Source organism: Sprattus sprattus (genome assembly GCF_963457725.1).
Source record: "Sprattus sprattus genome assembly, chromosome: 9".
In the NCBI taxonomy this organism is placed as follows: domain Eukaryota; kingdom Metazoa; phylum Chordata; class Actinopteri; order Clupeiformes; family Clupeidae; genus Sprattus; species Sprattus sprattus.
In genome coordinates this window covers 17157403-17180908 of record NC_137928.1, presented here as the reverse complement: position 1 = coordinate 17180908, position 23506 = coordinate 17157403, and the positions used below count along the sequence as shown (strand labels likewise).

Here is a 23506-nt window from a genome sequence, read left to right as displayed (position 1 = left end):
TTAATTTTGGGAAGAAGGTGGTTACCTCTGGTTACGCATTAATTCATGTGCATTTTGTTTGTCCTGTGTGCATGTGTGTGTGTGTGTGTTTTTGTTAGTGTTACTGTTAGTGTAAGTGTTTGTGTGTGTGTGTGGGTTAGTGTGTGTGTGTGTGTGTGTGTGTGTGTGTGTGTGTGTGTGTGTGCGTGTGAGTGTGTGTGTGTGTGTGTGTGTGTGTGTGTGGATGTGTGTGTGTGTGTGTGTGTGTGTGTTAGTGTTGGTATAAGTGTATGTTGTAAAGGAAGAGTGAATGCTGCCCTGCTTGCCCTTGGGGTTCTCCAAGAGCACTTGAACTGCACGAGGTGCCAACTTTATTTGGGGTCAGAGCAAAGAAACTATCACAGACGCGATTAGACAGCAGGCCACAGGACTCCAGCTCTAGGTTAGCACCTGTCACTCCTAGTTACCCGTGCTCTCACTGGGACTAGAGCCAAACTCCCATTGATTATTAATAAGGATCAAATGGCTCATCTTCTGCAATGTGGTTGAGCCATATCAAAGTCTGGAACCCTCACACCTTGTCATGTACGACTTTATAGGTTGAGCTTTGTGTAAATACTCCATAAACATCCACAGCACACTATAGTTCGTTTCAGAAGCAGTCTTAGTTTTTCTTTAGTCCATCACATGCAGCATTTGAACCGTGCGTCCCATTGTATTGAAGTAAACTGAGAAGCCCATCCAGGCGAACAGCTCCAGCTCAAGGGGGCACACTGTTGTGAAAACTCTTGCACGTCTTAAGTGGTCACTTCACATTCTTAGGTCTTTGTGCCCGCTCTGCCGTTGCCTTGGTCACCGGAGCCCAGCCTCAGTCGAGCTGCAGAGGCTCTATAATTAGAACCCAGAATGGTGTTCTCTTTCTCTCTCTCTCTCTCTCTCTCTCTCTCTCTCTCTCTCTCTCTCTCCCCCCCGTAGCGAGGAGTCTGTTCTATGTGTTCCTTTGAGTGGTTGGGGCGGGGGGGGGGGGGGGGGGTGGGGCGGGGGGGGGTGGTGGTGGCCGGTCCACACCTGAGCTCTGCACTCCTCTCTTCAGGTTGACAATGCTGGAAGGGGGTGGTGACGGTGGGGGATGTCTGAAAGAAGCCCAAACTAGCAATCAGAAGACTTTCTGGAAGAGGGAGAGAGTGAGTTTGTGAGAGCGGAGAATAAGTGGTGGCTGACTAAGAGGAAATAATATTTAACAGACAGAGAGAGAAGGTGGAGAGAGGGCGTGTGAGCAGGTCAAGAGGCAAATGTACAGTGAGGGAGAGGAAGAGAGAGAGAGAGAAAGAGAAAGAGAAAGAGAGAGAGAAAGAGAGGGAGAGGGAGGGAGAGAGAGAGAGAGAGAGAGATGGAGCGATTAGTGAGAGTGAAAGACTGGCCGAAAGTCCTTTATGGGCTAGCCATGACTCACTTCTGGGTTCTCGGGAGCAGGAAGCTCTCCAAGCTCGCCGATGAGGTGAGTCGCTCATGACTCAGCACCAGATGACCGTAAACTAAGCGCAGTGCCTGCACCTGCCACTCCACCAGAGACAGTCCACCCCTAGAGCACCCATAAAACAAGTGCCGGATGGTACCAACACAGTGCTGTTCACCCCCTCACGCACACACACACATACACTCTCTCTCACACACACACACACACACACACACACACACACACACAGACACACACAGACAGACACACACACACACACACACACACTCTCTCTCTCTCTCTCTCTCTCTCTCTCTCTCTCTATCTCTATCTCTCTCTCTCTCTCTCTCTCTCTCTCTCTCTCTCACACACGCACACACACGCACACACACACGCCCTCATACATACTCAGAACCAGCCACCCACTCTTACCTGAAGACCTCCCAGTTAATCTGCAGTAGTCTGTAAACTTCCTAGTCATTTGTTTAACAGTGTCTTTGGAAAATCTCATATTCAAATCTATGAATACTATCCCCAGTCCTCTCTATCTGGCTGAGCAGATGTAAATGCCCCGTGGCCGTCTGTGGTTGGAGCAGACAATGAGCACGCTCAGGTGGAGTAGGGACTGGGGCGGTGCGGTCGGGGCTGAAGGGGGTGATTAGGCGGAGGATGGAGAAGAGAGAGGAGTGCGGCGGAGAGGAGGATACCGCGTCTTTGATGTGGCGCATCGCCTGTCTCATCGGCTGACTAGACAGAAAAGCGGCCTTTGTAGTCCACGAGGCGAAACATGTCTGGGAATGTGTCTCGCAGTGTGTGTGTGTGTGTGTGTGTGTGTGTGTGTGTATGTGTGTGAGGAAGTCGTCTGATGCCTCTGTGGGCTAAAGTTGACAAGACCTCCCAAACTGTGTTGTCAGTGTCTGTTGCGGGGTAGGAAAGCACCTCATGCTATGTAGGTGTGTGACTGTTTTTGTGAGAGAAATATGCCATGTGCTAAATACATTTATTTGCACATTTGTACCATGCACAGTCACACACACGCACACACAAACTCACACTCACACACAGACACCCCCCCCCCCACACACACACACACAGACAGGCAGACAGACAGTGTGGTTTAAGAATGCCAGGTCAAGACCTTGTGATCACTTTACGTCTTTCATCCTAAGCTGATCTCTCTGTCTTAGTGTAAATGTCCCTGTATGTGGGGGTCGGTTGTGTTTGCTTGTGTGGGTGGACCAGGCAAGAGTATTTGAGGTGAAGCGACTCTATAAATGTGTGTGTGTGTGTGTTACTTAACAGGAGCGTGTGGTGACTGGACGCTTGCTAAAAGTGACAGCGGCGTCTGAAATGTGAGCCCCCTTTATGAGGTGTGGGGGGCTGGGCTGTGTGTGTGTGTGTGTGTGTGTGTGTGTGTGTGTGTGTGTGTGTGTGTGTGTGTGTGTGTGTGTGAGTGAGGAGTGTTGAAGAGGAAAGCTCTGTGAGGTGTGAGAGGAGCTGTGTGTAATTACAGCAGCACTCATCTCACAAACTCAACAGGAGGAAGTCAGTTTGGGTCACACTCTGCAACCAGCTGCTGCCCTTTGTCACTGCAGGGTGTGTGTGTTTGTGTGTGTTTGTGTGTGTGTGTGTTTGTGTGTGTGTATGTGGGTGTGTCTACCAAAGCGAACAAAAGTCCCACAAAGTACATGCTAATTGGTTTCTGTTTGCCCTTGTCTGTAAATATAGTCTGTCAGGTCTATGACTGTTGTGTCTGCGAACACACAAATTATTAAAACAAGAGCTCCTGTGTGCTGTGTTTGTGTGTGTGTGTGTGTGAATAGAGATGCCTTTTGTAAGGCAAATGTGTGTGTGTGTTTATGTGTGTGTGAGGGAGAAGTATCTGTTTGGTGTTGATGACCCAGCACAAGGAGATCACATTACCCCATTCATACTTCCAGTCCACAGTCGCCCCTTCCTCACCTGTGACATCATGTCTGGGACTGCCCCAAGCGCTTTAAAAGTTCAAACCCTCAGAGGTATGCTCACACACTCACGCTCACACACACACATACACTCAGCTGAGCGGGAAGGTTTTGTAGCTGCTGGTTTTTTTTTTTCGCGCTGTCATTGGAAGCGCTGGCTTGGAGGAGTACTGCTGAGTCTGCGGCCGTCATGTCGGGCGGCAGCTGCTAAGGTAAGACTTGCCTCTGCCTCGGAGAACAGCTGACTTCGGAGCAGAGCTGTCTGAGGCAGGTTCCAGATCAGTGGGCCTGTAGCCTGGAGGACGGGGAACCGGGTTCGGTGGATCACATGCTGGAGATTCACATGCATAAGCATGAGATGAACTGTGAGACTGAAATGTTTTAGGGCTTTAAGTGTCACTTTGCCGTCTGTCTGTATTACAAAATTACCAAGTCAGTAAACAAGGGATACACAAGAACGATACCGATTTCGATATTTGAGAATTTAAAAACGTGATAATAATGCATCTGCCGATATACATTTTTAACAGAAACATTCAGCAAAGTCCTGATCAAGATGGGGCATGATGTTGTTTAAATAATTATCAGGTAGCCTGAACAAAGGCTTGCAAAGGTTTATAGACAAAAATGATATATTAAGTACAGGTTTCCAGTTGTTGTTTAATACATCCAATCGAATCTGTCACAATGACTATATTCACTTATCCCTTTCAATTTTATGCAAGCTACCAATTTATTATTTATGGGCCGTTATAAACGTGATGCCAATAGATTGACAATAAGCTTATATTGGAACATAGTATCAGCATGCCGATTTATCAGTTGGACTCTAATTTTAAGAAATTAATCTTTCAGAAAAACTATGTCAATAAAGACACAGATATATATGTGCACTAAATTCTTGGAAATTCAAGAGTTCTAGAGAGTTCTGATAAAATGTTTGCAGTTTGCAGTTTAATAACCACTGCTTTTGATTTAGATAACTGATTGGAAAATAAGCTGCCTTGATTCTGAAATGCACCTGAGGATTCAGCATTGCCGAGCATTGATGCTTATTGCTATATGGAATGCATTGGAATTTGCTGATGCCAGAACAGTTTGTTGGACGCTGTAAGTGCTGTTAGTCTGCACTCTCTCTGCGCCTGACCTTAGCGACAGACCTGGGGACTGGGCTATTCTACAGTTGCCCAGAATGATTTATCTCACTAGTATGCAGTGGATGCCTGTGTGGCAGGCCGATTGTTTCTTTTCTCTCTCCGTTTGTGTGTGGTGGTGGTGGTGGGAGGGGGTCTGTGTGTGTGTGTATGTGTGTGTGTGTGTGTGTGTGTGTGTGTGTATGTGTGTGTGTGTGTGTGTGTGTGTGTGTGTGTGTGTGTGTGTGTGTGCTCTGTGTCGCTCCTCAGACAGTGTTGGCATTGGCATCCTCCTGTCTACTGCGCGTCTCTCAGAGAGTGTTTGTCTGGGGATGGTTGACATAGCAGTCCGCTGACCGCTGAGTCTGAGCCTCCGCCAGCTCTCAGTGTTATCTGTCCAGGGCTGTCTGTGGCCATCGCCGCCGCCGCCCGCTATGCCTATTCTACCCATTCTACCCCACTGGAAAAACACCCTCGCTACGGCAACCCCACCACCTCCACCACCTCAGCCTTACGTAACGTTGTCTGTTTAGGAGAGGGCAAAGCAGGCGGAATCTGAAGGCTCTGTCTGGCCCTGGCATGAGAGCGGGCACTGGGCTGATTGGCACAGTGAAACTGAAGGGGGTTTTAACCAGTCCTTGTTGAGTTTGGTTCTCCCTCTTGAACTTTCAGCTTAATGCACTTGTGCTCGAATGTAAAGCAGTGTTCCCCCTGTGAGCCTTCCTCTTTTGTCTACAGTATCGCATATACTCTGATGTCAGAAGAAAGGAATTTTGCATTGTTGGAGGGCTTGGGTAGCCTACATTTTGGTAGTGAATGAACAAGCTCTAAGTGTGTGTGTGCAGTCTGTGTGCTGTGTTTGTCCATGAACACAGTTACGAGTTACTGAAGTGTGTTACTGTAATCCCCTTTCTTGTGAAGCAATTTCAGGGCTTAATTGCACAGGGAGAACCTGCCGCACTGATTGAAACAACACAGATTTTGAGTGTGATCCATTTGTGGAAATTCACATTAACTTGTCGAAGCTGTATGGTTAATTGGCTGTTTGATCAAATGGGAAGTTTTGTTTTATGCTGATTTGTTGCTGTTGTAACACTGTGCCTGACAAATGCAATTCTAAGTGTGTGTGTGTGTGTGTGTGTGTGTGTGTTTGTGAAGCAGTCTGATGTCATTGATGGTGTAAATGGAGATGGTGGCTGACAGTAGTTTCAACATACTACTGTCAAAGCAGTAGAATTAATTGGCTGTTTTGACAAAACACACTGACGGCATTGAGGGCGATGATGGTGACTTTGGTTGTTTCCTTGTCTCTGCAGCAGTAGCATCCGCCGGTGCTGAAGATGTCGGATAATGGGGAAGTGGAGGACAAGCCGCCCGCGCCGCCCATGAGGAACACCAGCACTATGATCGGAGCCGGGGGCAAAGACACCGGCCCCCTCAACCACGGCTCCAAGCCCCTGCCCCCCAACCCCGAGGACAAGAAGAAGAAGGAACGCTCCATCCGCTCCATCCTCACCGGAGGAGGGGACAAGAGTGAGTGGCCACGATGCCTATACCTAGCTCAATCTGATCTAGGGTCAGCACCCCACTCCTGTCTGAAGAGACTCCCCTGCAGCATTTAGTTGTTAAAGCCTCAGTCTAGTCCAGTACAGTCTGACAAAGCATTTCATTATGATCAGAATGTTGGATCCAAGCATGTCAGCCAGGAGGTCAAATCTCCTGCATAATGATTGGAGCGCTCATTGTCTAAGTACAGCACTGAAGATTCCTGGCTGGCTCAAAATATGTGCATTCAATTATATTCTATCATATTTTTGGGTAAAATATCTATATCTCTGAAAGGCTGATGTAGTGTGGATATACTGCTGGCTCACACTATATTGTGACTCCTTCCTCTCCATCAGTGTGCTGGCTAATAAGGTGCTGTGGTGCTACAGGTTCAGGTTTCTGATTCCCGAGGCCCAGTCATTAGCAGCTGATTAGCAGTGTTAAGGGGCCTTGGGCATGGAAGTGGACGGCTCAGCACCTGTTAGGATGCCTGAAGAGCTGTACAGGAAGGTCGGTTCTTGATCTAGCTAACGCTGGGACAGTCTCCAGTAAGTGGAGTGTGAGAGTGGTCCTGATCAGACCCCAGTGCTCTCTCTGTTTTTACACGTCTTAGGAGAATAAAGGTTGCAACTTGGTGGAACCAGATGGATTAAAGTTTGGTCAACAAAAACACAATTGTTTCCTTTCTTTCTTCTCCCCATTTTTCATCTTTTCTCCCTTTTCATTTCATCTTGCTTCCCTCACCCCTTCCTTTCATTCCCTCAGCCAATAAGAAGAAGGAGCGCCCCGAGATCTCCCTCCCGTCTGACTTTGAGCACACCATCCATGTTGGATTCGACTCCGTCACTGGAGAGTTCACGGTAAGAGGCCGCTTTACTCGGCACTGGCACTGCCACAGCATAAACGCAGCCTGACCGCGTGGCCGCTTGACCCACATGATGGCACGACCAAGTGCTTACTGCAGAGACGAGCCACGTTAGTCTAACCCAATGAGCACACGCATTGTGACCCCTCGGGCCTGGCTCACAGAGAGAGTCCTCACTTATTCACTTCTCACGCTTGGACACTAGTGATTTAACAGGCCAGGGACTGACACTGTTCCTATTACAGCAATACAGTATATGACATTTAGTCTTTTAGCAGATGCTTTTATCCAATGCGACTTGCACAGGAGAGGAGAGAAGAGAGGAGGATACACCCAAAGTGTTGGGGCTTGGGACTGCAGTTTACTTTTAACAAAGCTATATTTAAGGGTTTTCATTAACTGTCGCACGGCTGTTGGATACAACAGTATGAGCTATGCACTCTGGATGCTTGCTCAAACCTGAAGTCAGGATATGGATGTGACACCCTGAGTGATACACTTTAGACACTGTACACTCACTGGAACTTGACGTCAGATTGTTTAATGTCTTGTTGGTCTTTATGGTGCCTGCTTGCGTGGTCACATATATGGGGGTGACCTCGGCTTATCTCCTGGTCAGCCTCGGCATGCATTGCTGATCGAAGTGGTTCATCGTTCGTAAATCTGTTTTTTTTTTGCCAGGTAAATGTTTGGTTTGAAGCACACTGCCAGTTTGCTCCAAATAGCGTTGCCAGCATAAGCATTCACATCATCCCACTGCTTCCTCAGTGTTTGGTAAACAAGCTGAGTAGGAGACCTAAGGCCACTGGTCAGAGCTGCCTTGTTCTGGTGATGGAAAAGACAGACTCTTTTTTTAATTGCGGTGCCAGACAGAGATTGATGTAGAGAATGATGGAAGTCTGCTCCTAACATGTGTTAGTTCAACACACCAGAGACGTCTCAAGTGTAAAAGCTCTCCATCCGACTGGACCGCCTCGTCTCAGAGGGCAGCCAGTGCTGACCATTCCAGGTGCCAGACGTGAGAGACCCCTCAATTCTCTTACCTCTTTTGGGTGAAATGAGGTGAGAGCAGGCAGCTTGTCTCCCCTCCACTGCTCTCCGCTCCACTGCGGCACACCCCTGAGGGACCTTAGGTAAGGATGGTTATAATGAGAGGTCGGGGATGACTCTCTCGTCCTCTCTCTCGCCCGCACGCTGTTCATCAGGACCACAGCAGGGCCCGCTCAGGGAGGCCGCACAAATGACTCAATTGAATTAGCTCCCGAAACTGACGGCAGGACCTATTGAGCTAACCGGCGGCGTGCGCTCTTCAATTTAGCCCTCTGAAGCCAGCCCTCTCTGACTCATCCTGTTTGTGTCTTTATGAGGCTTAGTCAATGCGTTTTCTGGGTTCTTTTATTGGTCCTTCTACAGTGGCTGGCTCTCTCTCTGCCACCCCCCCATGGTTCTATAGTCCTGAGATTTTGTTCATTTTGTCACTGGAGTTTCTGGTGAGGTTCTGGCCTAAATTTATAGCTCATGCAGTATCATACTTTTTTTTTCTTTGAGCTGCTCCATGTAACAGAATCTTGGACATGGATATTCTCTCGCCTAGTTCTACAAGACAACCACAGGGCCACTTGAATTCTCATGTATCTCATTCAACCACAAGATATTTCATACTATGTACACACTCAGCCACTGACACACACACATGCATGTACATGTAATCCCCATATCCCTATTATTTTTAATAGATTCAAGACAGTTCTGCTCCCTTCCAAAGCGAGCTGAAGAAGAGAGCCTGAGCAGGCCCTGACCCAGTTCTCTGGCCACTAGATCATTATTTCTTCTAGGTCTGAGAGTGTTCTTAACGTGTGTGTGTGTGTGTGTGTGTGTGTGTGTGTGTGTGTGTGTGTGTGTGTGTCTGTGTGTCTGTGTGTGTTTGTAGGGCATGCCAGAGCAGTGGGCTCGGCTGCTGCAGACTTCCAACATCACCAAACTGGAGCAGAAGAAGAACCCGCAAGCCGTTCTAGACGTCCTCAAGTTCTACGACTCCAAAGAGACCGCCAACAGCCAGAAGTACATGAGCTTCACAGGTGAGACCCACACCAGAACAGCTTTCAGTGAATCTGCCATCATTAAACTGTTAGCTGTTTAAACCTCTGAACCTATTACCTAATTACTAACTCCTCACCCTTGTCTGTTTCAGATAAGAGCTCAGACACTTACAACTCCTCGGCAGCCGTGGTAAGTAGCCAGCCCACAACCACTCACTTGCTTCATTTTGTAAGGTAAAGGTGCAGAAGATGCAGTTATGTAGAAATAAGTAAGTGCTGTAGGAGCAGTGTGACCACCTGAGCCTTAGACTGATGGTGATGACTGAGTGGTGATGACTGAACTCCCTGTAGAAGCCAATGAGAGCAAAGTAGGACACGTGTGAAAGAGGTCTGATAAACAGGAGCAGAGGCGTAGGCAGATGGGGCCTTAGGACTGGTGGGAGTGTGAAAGGAGGCCACAACAGGGAAGAGCAGAAGGCGGAGGATCACGTAGAGGTGGCAGCACAGGAGCGGAGAGATTAGCTGAGCTGGGCTGGGCGGGGTGCTGATGTACTGTACTGTCATGGAGCCCTGCTGGCAGACAGGCAGAAGGAGCGGCTCGGGGCCAAAGCCTGGGTCTGTGCAAACTGTAGCATCTTTCCTCCTGCCAGTCCTGCAGATGCGTCCTGCCAGGCTAGCTTCCTCCCTCTCTCTCTCTCTCTCTCTCTCTCTCCCTCCCTCACTGTCTCTCTCTCTCTCTCCCTCCTCCCTCTCTCCTCTCTGCGCTGTGAATCAGCATCTTTTCCTTTTCATTAAGAGCCAGTATCTGCAGCCTGGCCTCCACCCTGGGGTGGGGAACAGGCGGATGCCGGTGGGGGGAGTGGACTACTGAGGCAGCTACGTTTAGCGGTTTGTATAGAGTATTGTCAGTGTCAGTGGGTTTGTTGGGAACCCAGCCTGCTCTGAGTCAGGTGAGAAGGATGTGGCAAATTTAGATTTCAGCAGCTTGTGTTGTGGCTGAATATGTAAACAGATGGAGGTTCAAGAACACATCATCAGGGCAAGAAAGGAAGTTCCAGAAACTGAAATAGAACTTTGCTTGGAATGTACTGTGAAGAATAGTGTCTAGTTTTACTGGGTTTAATTGTAACTGAAGTTGAGTCCTACAGATAAAGACTGACGTTCTGTATACTGGAATGTTCAGATTTGTCTCAAATTAAAGTGACCAATGGTGGATTAGAGTGTGGTATTGTATTGGACTCTATGACTGTGTTGGAGTGTGAGTCAGTAATGTTGGCATTTGTCATGCTGTGGGCACGTTTGCTAATGTGACCGACCCATGCCCACTTCCTGTCTGGCTTGTCTCTCGCTCCACAGAACTCCAAAACCGTGTCAGAAACCCCCGCAGTGGCCACCGTCTCAGAGGATGATGACGAAGATGAGGCCACGCCGCCACCTGTGATCGCTCCCAGACCGGAACACACAAAATCAGTGAGTGAGCTAGGAAATATGTCCCTCCATCGGCTTTCTCTCTCTTCGCTTTCTGTCTTTCTTTCTCTGTATCTATCCATCTATCCGTCTATCTATTCATCTATATATGCCTCTAAGTCAGTGAAGTACTGTACATTAGTGCCTCACAGCCAACCTGTAATTAGGTTCAGGCAGAGTTTAGTTTCATCAGAGGTACTCTCTCTCTCACTTTTTCTCTTTCTCTCTCTCTCTCTGAAACTCAACTAAGTTGCTTTATTGTCACGACTGCGCAGATTCAGTGATACCAAAGCACAAAGAATAATTAAAGAATTTACAGTCATATGAAAGGCATATATGCAACTCTTTCTCCCGTCACCTACTCTCCCCGCCCTCTCTCTCTCTTTCTCTCTCTCTCTCTGAGCTGGGAGCTTAGTCTTTGTCCGGGTCAGGAGGCGAGGCTGTGTGTGGAAGAGGAGACGCCTCACTGCACCTCCTTGATCAGCCCAGAGAGCATCACAGGGCTAGGGAGGGGGCTCTGGGGTGGTGCGGGGAGGGCCTGGGAGGCGAAGGCGCAGAGAGAGCAGGGGCTTTGAGGCGCCAGGCTGATTAAAGGTTTTCTCTGACGTTCCTGCAGCGTTGATGGGACGTTTCAGGGTGCTCCGGCAGCTGACAGGTGGGGCTTGTTTTCCAGAAGCAGCGGCAACCCTTGATGTTAGAGGGGTGTGATGGGGTGGGGTTGGGGGGGGGGCTGTTGAGGGGGGTCATAAGGGGTAGAGAGGGTGCGCTGTTTGATCGGAACCTGTGAGATAAGGGGTTTCGAGTTGGAGGGGGGATGGTGTTTGAGGTGGGGTCTTGTTCACTAGCTTATCCACTGGAGTGCTGTCACTGGAGACACACACACACACACACACACACACACACACACATACATTCACACCTTATCTAGCACAGTTTTCCACATCCCCTTGAGCAGGATGCTTTGAGCTCAAGCAGGACAGTCACTGACACTGATGGTATCACAGCTAATGGCCACAGCAGTTTGTTTCCAGCAGTTGCAGCTGCTCAGCGTCTCTCAGTGTGTTCATCTCTTGTCTTTCTCAGCAGTGCCACTGTCAGCAATTACCCCAAGACTGTCAGACATCTCTCTCCCACACCCATAAATCCAGCCCATAAAAATGACACTCGTCTTCACCCAGGCCGCCTTCGCAAGAACCTATTTATGGCCTAATGTCACAGAATGCATCATTCTACTACCCTGAGTGCTCGTGAAACAATAAGACCCACGTCAGTCCTCTAGTCTCACCATGTATTTCTACTCTTTTTATAATGTTACTCCCAAACTAGTTTAAGGTTTTGAAACATGCACTGAGCGTCCATTGTCTCCAAAATAGATGTAATTAGGTTTTTGACTAAGAATGGGCTTGTCTTTTCCACTGCTGGTCAAAGTTGATGGAGACTCATTTAGCTTCCAACAAACAAAGCATGTGTTCATCATTAAGCTGTGTGAAGAGGGGCTATTGTCACCCAGACAACGAAATCCTCCAGAACAGCACAGCTGTAAGGTGGGATCAGCGTCGTAATCCAGAACATTCCTTGTGTTATATGGTTTACTGCTCACATATTGGCAGCTATCAATACGTGTGTGTGGGAGAGGGGACTGAAACATCTATACAGCTAAGTGACACTGAGATTAATAAAGATGTGGAATGTCCTCCTCCTGTACTGAGGGATGAGAGAGATGGCTCTGGCCTGCGTCTCCTGTCTTGTCTTCTTAAGGCAGTATTTTTAGTGTGGCGACCCACTGCCTGAGCACTCACGTGGTCCAGGCCCTCCGAGTGGCGCCTCTTCTGCCACAAGGAGTTAGTCACTCAGGGGCCTGGAGTGAAGAATAGAGGTGGGAGAGCGAGAGAGGGAGTAAGATTGAGAGAGAAGGAATGGGGGGAGAGAGAGAGAGAGAGAGAGAGAGAGAGAGAGAGAGAGCGAGAGGGAGGGAGAGCCCAGTTAAGCAGACACACCGAAGGGGCAGCCAACCAGTGATTTCATCAAATCTCCTGCAAGGATAAATTGGCCTCACAAACAATAGGAGCCACTGATGTTAAAACCTCCTTCGCCCAAGCAGGAAACCAAGGAGATTTGGCCCAAGCTTGCCAAGCATGTTTGGTCCAACAACATTTAATCAGCAATAAAGCTGTCGTCCGCACTAAGCACCAGTGTAGAGAGCGAGCAGGTTTATGTGTGGACAAACAAAACGGTCCACACAACCTTGCCATAGGCTGCTTTTCCCCCCACTGGATCTCCATGGCAACGATGTCGGCAAAAGGTTTAATACGAATCTCTAATTTTCAGTCATGGTGTCTAATGTTCTCTTTCTCCTTCTCTCTTTCTTTCTGTTGTATCTTTCGCTCTGTCGCAGATATACACACGCTCTGTGATTGAACCCCTCCCTCCACCCCCCACCAAAGATGCCGCCACCTCGCCCATCTCGCCACCATCGGCCGAGAGCAGCAGCCCCACTCCCACGCCCTCATCCACAGCCCCGCGCAGCGCCGACAAAACCCGCAAGAAGACAAAGATGACAGACGAGGAGATCCTGGAGAAGCTACGTGAGTGATCTCGCACTGGGCGTATGGATGACTGGGCTGATGTTAATCGCTGTTTACACACACAAACACACTCTGTCTGTCTCTCTCTCTCACATACATACACAGGCGTGTCCACATATGCACATACCCACACACCCACACACACACTCTCATACAAACACTCAAACATAATGGTTTTCAAGATTTTACGTGTGGTACAAACATTGTCATAAATGTACCCACACAAAATCACCAACGCACAGTCACACATACAGTCTCACCAAACCTCAGTAGTTGGCATAGACCAATGAGGTCCCTCGTGTCCTGTCACTTGAGTGTCACTTGGTGAAAGAGGGGGTTGGAGTGCAGCGTGTTTGCACATGTGGCTTGCCAGATTTTTTCTTTATTTTTTTTTGTGTTTGTTTGTCATGTCAACGAATCTGGGTTCGCCCCTCATACAACCATCATATTGTGTTAAGCAACTTTTCATTTTTGAACACTTCATGCTACAGACGTGCTCAGATCGCCCTCTACTGGTAAGAAAGGGAACTTGTCTGTCCTGCCTGGCTCCAGAGTGTCTCCCGCCCCTTACTCTTCCTTCTCTCTCGCTGGTCTGAGCTCTGATTGGTTCTGTCTCGTCCAGATTCTCCGCCCCTCTCTGGTTGCTGAGTGACCCAGTTGGACTGACAACTTTCCCACACTGTGCTCTCCTATTGTGACACTTGTTTCTGCATTGCATTGCAAATAATGCATTGTCTACAATGTCCTTCTCCCTCTCTCTTTCTCTCTCAATTTCTCTCTTTCTCACCTTCCCTCCCTCTTTCTCTGTGTCACTCTTTGTCCATCTGACCATCTGTTTTTTTCCCTTGATTTGATGATGTTTGCATTCTGCAGGTGCGACCTGCATGTACCTGATTCCACCTTTAACCCTAACCTGTATTGATTGTTGCCCTTTCGCACTTATTTTCTAGTAATGGAAACCAACCAGCTTGGAAAACAGCGGAACATCTCAGCGCTCTTTACTATTGCTGTACTACATTTTTGCATCAACATAATTAGTAATTCATAAGCAAACTGTCACCTTTTAAACTTTCCATGTGTTAAGATCAATTACAAAACCCGGGCCATCTAGAATTATTCAAGGACTAGTTCAATATTTTTTGGTCTGCTAAATGGAAGAATGTGTTTCCCTTAAAGCAGTAGGTGATATTGATTATCTGAGAGGCCATGGTATTTAGCCAGGGCCTAGAGAGAGTTCTTTGTCGATTAAGAGTGCTCTTGATCAAAACCTGCCCCTCTCTCAGTCTCTTCATTGATCCCTCGTTCTTGTGTGTCTGTCCTCCATGTTTATCTTTCCTTCATTCTCTTTTTATCCGTCCCTCACAGTTCAAACTGGCCTGACGAACACAGTGTTTCATTGGTTGCTCTCTAATGTGTCCATTTTTGTCTCTCTCTCCTGGTTTATAGGGAGTATCGTCAGTGTGGGTGACCCTAAGAAGAAGTACACGCGCTTTGAGAAGATCGGTCAGGGGTATGTGAGCGACCATCCACAGTACCACATAAACCACATGAAAGGAACCTAAAGACAGTGTCTGCTTCCTCTTACTGATAAAAGCCTCTGTCACTCACACACGCTCCTTCTCTGTCTCACCAGGGCGTCTGGAACAGTTTACACAGCGATAGACATTGCCACTGGACAGGAGGTAAGAGTGTCTCACTGAGTCCCTGCCTCTCTGATCCCCCTTCATCCCACCATAGACCCATTGAGCCATCTTTAATAATCTCATATTATCATCACAATACATTTCATTGATGCACTGATTGTGATGTAATTCAAGAAGTACCAGAGAGTACAGAGTGACACAATGCACATGGCAAAGAAGCAAGCAAGGCCATCTACTTAGAACAGATTAATAGAATTAGGGAGAAGACTTGGCCCAAAAGAAACTGTTCAGATTGCTTGGTATCAAGACTCCGTAATGCCCTCGGGTGGCCAGGAAGAGTGCCAGCAATTGAGGTCCAGCCAATCACAATGCCCTGTCCTCTGAAGGAGTTTGTCCTAGCATATTCCTGGGGACATTCCGGTTTAAGATGTCCTGGATTTCATATGGAAAACACAAGAGAGGAACACTTCCATGAGATGAGCTGGGATGTCAGGAGGAGAGATGTTTCTAGCACTGAGAGTGGCATCCAATGCAGTGAATGTAGAAACAGAGTATCACATTCATGGTTGTTCCCATTACCCAGTCAGGGCCTTCCTCCAGTCTTCACACACCAGGCCCCTCTGGCCACCCAGACAGACAGGAAAGAGACAACATGACTGTCGGGCTAAGCCTTCTCAGCCCCGGCTCTGTGCATTATTGATGACCAGCACATTAAGGCCTGCCCGCTAGAGGAGTTAGCTTGATAAACTCTAGCCAGCCAGTAGGGAGTCAACGCTCTGAGTTCTGCACTCTGATGTGTGTTTTAAACCTAAACTGCATCGGGACCTGTAGGCTGGACTGCACACTGCTGCTGCCATTGTTCTTGTTGTGTGATGGAGCTCAGACCTGGATCTGCTCTCACTGGAGAGGCTCTGGGAAAGGCTCCTGGTTAGGATGAGAGGCTCTGGGAAAGGCTCCTGGTTAGGATGAGAGGCTCTGGGAAAGGCTCCTGGTTAGGATGAGAGGCTCTGGGAAAGGCTCCTGGTTAGACTGAGAGGCTCTGGGAAAGGCTCCTGGTTAGGATGAGAGGCTCTGGGAAAGGCTCCTGGTTAGACTGAGAGGCTCTGGGAAAGGCTCCTGGTTAGGTGGGCATGTCTCAGACCCGCAGCCTTGCCAACTCAGAAACAGAGCCCTGTGGCCTGTTGAGATTCAAGGAAATGTAATTTCCATTTTTCCATAATTATAAATGTTTTCAAACAGACTGTTAGAAACCGGAGTCAGCCTTGCTAGATACTGGGGTATGCTGTGGTTAGGAGTTAAGGTATTTTGTTCTTCTATAATTAAGGGCATAACTTATTTGTTGTCCTGTATATATCTCCCACGGCATGCCTCTTTCTTCTGTGGCTCATTGTGTTCTTCTAAGAAGAGGAGAGTTGGCTGTGTTCATGTGTTCTCATATCCATTTATCTCTCTGCAGGTGGCCATCAAACAGATGAACCTTCAACAGCAGCCCAAGAAGGAGCTGATCATCAATGAGATCCTGGTCATGAGGGAAAACAAGAACCCCAACATTGTCAATTACCTGGACAGGTGCGCTTCATACAAGCAACTACCACTTACAATGGACCAGCCAGGTTAATTACAGGGTTAACAGACGCAATTACCCTGGGAGTCATTCTGACTATCTTCTCCAGTGACTAAGTCTTAAACTCTGCTGGCGGCACCACTCTGATGTGAACCATATAAACATGGTCGTAATTGCTTGACATCGGGTAATATTTCTGAGTGATGTGATGGCTTTTATAGCTAATTAGATGGATCTGGTTTCTGGGAGGTTATGTTGTTTTCTATGGAGGTGGTTGGAGGGGCGGGTGGCTGGCGGTATGATGTACGTGGTCTGCTGGGACCTACTGTCTCCTGTTTCTATAGCAACGTGCCTCACACTGGCCAATATGTTGCAATCCTTTTTATGTTTGTGTTTACACTCTGCTGTCTATAGTTACACACATTTCCTTCAGCAATGTAACCTGATGATGCTGGGTTGTCTAGTTGCCATAGCTACCGCTTGCGCTTGCCCTAGCACGGCCGCATGTGTGATTGCGGTTGTCTGGTTTCCGTAGTTACCTGGTGGGTGATGAATTGTGGGTGGTGATGGAGTATCTGGCCGGAGGCTCGCTGACTGACGTGGTAACTGAGACGTGCATGGACGAGGCCCAGATCGCCGCTGTGTGCCGTGAGGTGAGTGAGGGAACACCATTACATCAACACAGATCACATTACACACTACATTAACTAGCACAGTGAAAAGCCAGCAGTGCAAAGACCCAGGCCCAAACACAAGTCAGTCCCAATCCCTCATCCCATCTGTATAAAGAACACTGGCCTGCCAGAGAGGATTATCGCTGTCAATTCCTCACCTGTACGGTCAAATGAAAAAGCTTTTAATGACAAACAACGAACAACGAACACATAGGCTTTTAATGATGCAAAACACCAAAACAATTCTGGGTCTGACTTCAAGTGTCCACTCGTATGGGACTGGATGCCCATGTCTTCATACTGAGGTCTGAGGTGATTACCTCCATCTGAGCCCATGTTTTCCTCTGCTCTCTCTGCAGTGTCTTCAGGCCCTGGAGTTCCTGCACCTTAGCCAAGTGATCCACAGGGACATCAAGAGTGACAACATCCTCCTGGGAATGGACGGCTCAGTCAAGCTCAGTGAGTTTATGTGTGCATGACCTCCTGCTTCCCCCTCAGCACAGCACAGCTGAATAAGTGTTGAAGGAGCCTCTGTAGATGTTAGTCATAGTCACTTGTTTGAAAAAGACTTCTTGTGTCCACGTTGAAATGGGAGTTGTAAGCACATAGCCTTGAGTCCCACAAGATACTGTGACTACTGATGTGATGCTATTGTAATTCCTACTTATCACCAGCAGAGGGAGTAAGTGCTTCATTTACACAATGCTTCTGAGCGGCATCAGTTTGTGATTGAGATTGAATTCTTGTGTTGCATTTGCACATTGAGAGAGTTATAGAATATTAATAATCTTAAAATCAGTGACATGATTATTCTTGTTAAAAAAAAAATCCTTAAACCTTAACTGTGTTTCTGTATCTCTTCTTCCTCTGTACCTCTCTTCCCCTGCTCTCCCTTCCCTTCTCTCTCCTTGCATCTCTTTTTTCTCTTCTCTCCTCCTTCTTCATCTCCTCTCCTCTCCTCTCCTCTCCTCTCCTCTCCTCTCCTCTCCTCTCCTCTCCCCTCCCCTCTCTCCTCTCCTCACCTCTCCTCCCATCTCCTCTCCTCTCCTCTCCTCTCCTCTCCTCTCCTCTCTCTCCTCTCCTCACCTCTCCTCCCATCTCCTCTCCTCTCCTCTCCTCTCCTCTCCTCTCCTCTCCTCTCCTCTCCTCACCTCTCCTCTCCTCTCCTCTCCTCTCCCCTCCCCTCTCTCCTCTCCTCACCTCTCCTCCCATCTCCTCTCCTCTCCTCTCCTCTCCTCTCCTCTCCTCTGCCTCTCCTCTCCTCTCCTCTCCTCACCTCTCCTCCCATCTCCTCTCCTCTCCTCTCCTCACCTCTCGTCTCGTCTCGTCTCCTCTCCTCTCCTCTCCTCTCCTCTCCTCTCCTCTCCTCTCCTCTCCTCTCCTCTCCTCTCCTCTCCTCTCCTCTCCTCTCCTCTCCTCTCCTCTCCTCTCCTCTCCTTTCCTCTCCTCTCCTCTCCTCTCCTCTCCTCTCCTCTCCTCTCCTCTCATCTCCTCTCCTCTCGTCTCCTCATCTCTCCTCTCCTCTCCTCTCCTCTCCTCTCCTCTCGTCTCCTCTCCTCTCCTCTCCTCTCCTCTCCTCTCCTCTCCTCTGCCTCTCCTCTCCTCTCCTCTCCTCTCCTCTGCCTCTCCAGCTGATTTTGGCTTCTGCGCCCAGATCACCCCTGAGCAGAGCAAGCGCAGCACCATGGTGGGCACGCCCTATTGGATGGCTCCGGAGGTGGTGACGCGGAAGGCCTATGGTCCCAAGGTGGACATCTGGTCACTGGGCATCATGGCCATCGAGATGATTGAGGGGGAGCCGCCCTATCTCAACGAAAACCCGCTCAGGGTAAGACTGGGCTTGGGTCAGGGGAGCTTAGAGTTTGGATCTGATAATACCTGTAGCACTGACAAATTTAAGAGATGGTTAGGCTATAGATGTTAGCATGCTAGATCAGCTAGATCAAAGCATTATTCGAGGCAGGTAAAGGGATTTCACCTAATCCGGTTTGTCTCTGAGGTATTTAAAGGTGCATTAAGGATTAATAGCTATTTGCTAAAGGTATGCTAGCAGCTAAAACTAACGAAATCTCTTGAAATGTGCTGACTTTGACATTATGACAAACTAATTACTCAACGACTGTCCTTACACTGTCAAACATCAATCATGTGCAACACAAGACTAAGCAAGACGGCAAATAAGCTACTTACTAGATCGGCAGAAGGTAATCAAAGTCAGGTCGGCGGGCATCGGCAGGCAAAACTACAGAACGCAGTTATATGCCTATCTACCCTGCTATGCCATTGGCACGGACGCAATTCTCCATATTAAAAGTCATTGTAGCGCCCCAATTTTTTTTAAGCTGTTATTTTAAGGTTAAACTGCTTATCCTAACCCTAATCCTGAAGCATAATTGTTGCATATTGTGCCTTTAAGTGCAGGAGTCAGCTTTAACTCTCCGGCCTGCGCGGTTGTTTTCTTCCAGGCGCTGTATCTCATAGCAACCAATGGCACCCCAGAACTGCAGAACCCAGAGAAGCTGTCGGCGGTGTTCAGAGACTTCCTGAACCGCTGTCTGGAGATGGACGTGGAGAAGAGAGGCTCTGCTAAGGAGCTTTTACAGGTATGAGTTTGTGTGTGCAAACTGGTTGAAGCATCTTTTTAATATATCTTTGCTTCAAATTTGCAAGTGTTTGTTTGTCATTTTATGTCTTAAGCCTACAGACCCGTAGGCTTTCATGGTTGATATATGTTGAGCTGTCAGAAACCTTATCAGGACAAGGTGTGTCTAAGCCAGCTGGGTGGATGAGGAGAGCGGAAGCAATAATATACCCATAGTCCTACTTTAAAACATTTGTCAGGATTTATAACCTGGCTGATAAGATGTTAATGTACACCTCTCCCTGCTGGTTTGGTCTGAATGCTATCGGTGTGTTACTATGAGGTATGCAGCTCCTACCCAGCACTTACCCTCCCACACAGGAGACATCAGATAAAGCAAGGACATCTGTGGGAAGGAGGGCTTAGTTCTGCTTTAGGAACACAAAGAGCAGCACAGAGAGAGGCTGAACGCCACATCTCTCTGATCGGTAAAGTTTTATAACTCCAGGGTGAGTCAGCCCTGCGGAAGACGAGGGAAGAATAGGCAAGGCTTATGAAATCAATGCAAGCTGACATTCTTCAGGTGAGAGTCTGGTTAGCTAAGGTGTACAAAGGTATGCTGTTTTTTGTGAGAAAACCAAAGGCCTTGACAACAGTAGGTGAAGAGAGGGTGGTAGAGTGGGTGGAGTGGGAGAGCTTGTGAAGGTTAACGGAAGTGCATACAGTCCTTCTAGGGGAATCATTTCTCAATTGGCCATTACTTTGTATTCTCTGAAACTCAAAGTGCTGTTATATGGCTCTTACCAAGTCATATCCTCCTGGGAACCAAGAAAAATGTACAGAATAGCTCAAAAGAGTAAGAGGGTTTGTATGATAAACAAACGTCAAATGGAGAGGACACAAGTCTATGTGTTGGTTCTCAGGAGGTTACATCACATTTATAAAGCAAACTTCAACTCTGTATCCCTCCGCAAGGCAGAATGAAACATTTGAAAGTTAGACTCTTTGAATGATGTTTTCCCTTCCATCCCCTCTCTCAGCACCAGTTCCTGAAGGTGGCCAAGCCGCTATCCAGTCTCACTCCACTCATCCTGGCGGCCAAAGAGGCGGCCAAGAACAACCGCTAACCCCCAACTGGAGCACACCACCTCCACCCACCACCACCCCATCCTCTCTGGCCCTCTCTGTCTCTTCCAGCCTCTCTCCTACTCTGTTTCTCTTCCTACCTCTTTCTACCCCTTCCTCTTTCTGTCCATTAGGGGGAGGTGGGCCCCTCGTGTGGAGGTTGTGAGAAAATACCCCTCCTGTGATTGCCACCCTCAGGGTGTGTGAAGTGGCCAGGCCACAGAAGGCCAGCACAGAGGTGCAGAGAGATGACATCACAGAGACATAAAGGACCTCACTGGGACGTGAATGGTACTCCAGGCCCAAAGGACTTGTAGGGGAGGATTGGCCTGTAACTTGCTTTCACAAACAAAGCGTATATCCTCCTGCTTCTCCCCACATCTCTGACTTTCTTTGGGTTCTGGGATTTCATTTGAGCGTCTCTCTTTCTCGCTCTCTCTATCCCTCTCTCTCTCTATTTCTCTCTCTTTCTCTCTCTGTCTTTTTCTTCCCTTTAAGTTCCTTTTTTTGTTTTGTTTTGTTTGCCTGAATGTTTGTATGTAAGACCAGAAGTTGATTTGTCAGTTTTAATGTACTGTATGGAAAGTGCTTTTTTTTTTTTTTATGAAAATAAGATTTTCTTCTGGGTTTGATTGTAGAGTAGCGGAGCTGGGGGATATGAATCTGGTACAGATTTGTGACTATTACTTCATAAAAATATAAAACACTTTCTTGGGAATGATTCTGGTACTGAAATGAAAGTGGTACGCATGTCTTTAAAAAAAATAAACTATTGATTTGGATAATAATACAAAATGAGAATAAAATAATCTAAGTTAAGGTACATGAAGGATGCCTGTTTATGATATAAAGTCATTTTGTCAGGCAATGCAAGAGGTTCAATGTTTCACCTGACAGACCTGAACCGTCCTCACCACCTCTGAAAATGTGTATATTTCTCTGTTGACAATGGCTCAAAGCCGAAAGAAAAACAATTAAAGTTCATTACAGTCTTTGTATAGCTTTGAGTGCGAATGTGTGTGTGAGTGTGTGTATGTGTGAGTGTGTGTCAGCATGCATTTGTGTGTGAGTGTGTGTGGTCACAGAAATTTAATAGAAAATGTTGATGTTTCCAAACCCAAATGCTTTAAGCGAGTTTCTTTTTTATGTAGCGTTAATGTACCTTTTGGCCTTAAAACTTTCACAGAATGCAAGACTGTTTATTACATGAGTTCACGCTAAACATCATCATCCTCATTTGGACGTATGAACCTAGGAGATGAAGAGTGGCTTGGCAGGCTTGTGAAATAAACAGTCTTGTTTATCCTGTGTACTTGAGCCATACACTCTCTTGTTTCTAAAATCATTTTGATTCCAGTGAAGATTCTCAACTGACGTGGGACAAAATAAACTCTCCGAAAGTTTCTCCTGTTGTGTCAAGCCGAGCCTCCCTTGCTGCTGCATGCATTGCGATACGTGTTGTGTAACAATGGAAAATGTAAACTTCCGGACGCTTAATCCTGATTTCTCTGCACTGGAGACGCTGCTGTGCCGCCGGTATGCGGTATCATTATGTCACCTCTCCCCTCACCACGCACTCCACTGGCCCCCCTGCGACCAAACGTACTAGTGACGGTCCTCTAGTTTGTTTTCCTCCCCCCCCACCACATTCTGTCCTAGTCCTCAGGCTGCATAATTGGGGTTATGAAACAGCAGAGATGCAGGGCGACGCACTGGAATGTTTTCTGTTTTTGTTTTTGTCTGTATAGCTGGCCTCATTATGAAGGTAGATGCAGGCCATTATGGGGCCGAGGACAAGATGCCCCAGTATTGCCATCTGACGAGTGGGGATTCATGTGGTACTGGGCGCGCAGGATGACTGATCATGTTTCAGCAGGTTCTGTTTGCTTCTCTGCACCCCTTTCCTTTTGTCGTGCCTCTGTGCTACCGGCATATTCAGGCAGCTTGGACCTCAACTTACTGTTGTCCTACAGACAGCGTTTTCACATGCTGTAGTGTGTTACCTGATTTGATATCTTTCTCCACAACGACCTTGAGCTCAAATCGAAATGACAGGCTAATAACAGTATATGTAACCGTCTCGGTCCCTGATCTTGTTTTCATACCATGAGTGAAATTAGATTTTTTTTTCTTTAATTAAGCGGATTATTAAGGTTCTCAGACTCCTAAGCTGTTCCTTCATCCTTGAGGCTGAGGAATGGATTTCGACTGGGTGGTGCTGTGATGGTGGGGAGGGGATGGGAGGGAAGGGGGATCAGAAGAACCAAATAAATGGAAATGGGTTCTGCCAGTGTTAAGTCCTGGTTATGCAACACAGCAGATTGCTGACTTGTTTGCTGGGGTAGGCACTGACATCTCTAAGGCACCCCAGTGACTCCTGCGGGTGCACAGCTCGGTTTCTTGGCAATCTGCCAGCCATGCCCCCCCACCCACCCCTCACCCTCCTTTAATTTTATACTTGTATTTTTGTGTTGCAATATTCCCTTTGTCACCGAAGTCATTTGTATTTTGTCTTCCCGCACAGTTTCTGAGAATGTACAATAAAAGAGTAATGCAGGGGGTGCTTAATTTCAAGTCCCTCACAAATGAGCTCTGTGTGTGTGTGTGTGCGTGTGTGCGTGTGTGCGTGTGTGTGTGTGTGTGTGTGTGTGTGTGTGTGTGTGTGTGTGTGTGTGTGTGTGTGTGTGTGTGTGTGTGTGTAGCAAGTGTGTGAGAGAGTGCATGCATGTGTGTAATGGTCTGAATGTGACCTTTAGTGAATTGCCGCATGCTCCAGTGCTGCTGCAGAAGTGTCCTTCTCATGCCTGAGCTGTTGTGTTTCTCACAGTAACACACAGAATCCAAAGGCCATAGGGCTCTTCTATTAGGGGGTTTACCACCTAC

The 23506-nt window shown here is 47.7% G+C and overlaps 1 protein-coding gene across 4 annotated transcripts in view; it reads left to right on the top strand.

The window, feature by feature from the left end:
• The window catches only part of pak1 (p21 protein (Cdc42/Rac)-activated kinase 1), a 43180-nt gene extending 21153 nt beyond the window's left edge, over positions 1–22027 (top strand). For all 4 annotated transcript variants that reach the window (XM_080844679.1, XM_080844682.1, XM_080844681.1 and 1 more), the window contains 14 exons: positions 5849–6065; positions 6846–6940; positions 8876–9023; positions 9137–9174; positions 10341–10454; positions 12847–13036; positions 14483–14546; positions 14670–14718; positions 16136–16248; positions 16779–16896; positions 17277–17376; positions 18549–18745; positions 19383–19520; positions 20539–22027. In XM_080844679.1, the coding sequence (XP_080700805.1) occupies positions 5873–6065; positions 6846–6940; positions 8876–9023; positions 9137–9174; positions 10341–10454; positions 12847–13036; positions 14483–14546; positions 14670–14718; positions 16136–16248; positions 16779–16896; positions 17277–17376; positions 18549–18745; positions 19383–19520; positions 20539–20625 (1644 nt within the window). In that variant the 5' untranslated portion in view covers positions 5849–5872 and the 3' untranslated portion in view covers positions 20626–22027. The remainder of the gene's footprint in view (positions 1–5848; positions 6066–6845; positions 6941–8875; positions 9024–9136; positions 9175–10340; positions 10455–12846; positions 13037–14482; positions 14547–14669; positions 14719–16135; positions 16249–16778; positions 16897–17276; positions 17377–18548; positions 18746–19382; positions 19521–20538) is intronic.
• The last annotated feature ends 1479 nt before the right edge of the window (positions 22028–23506 follow it).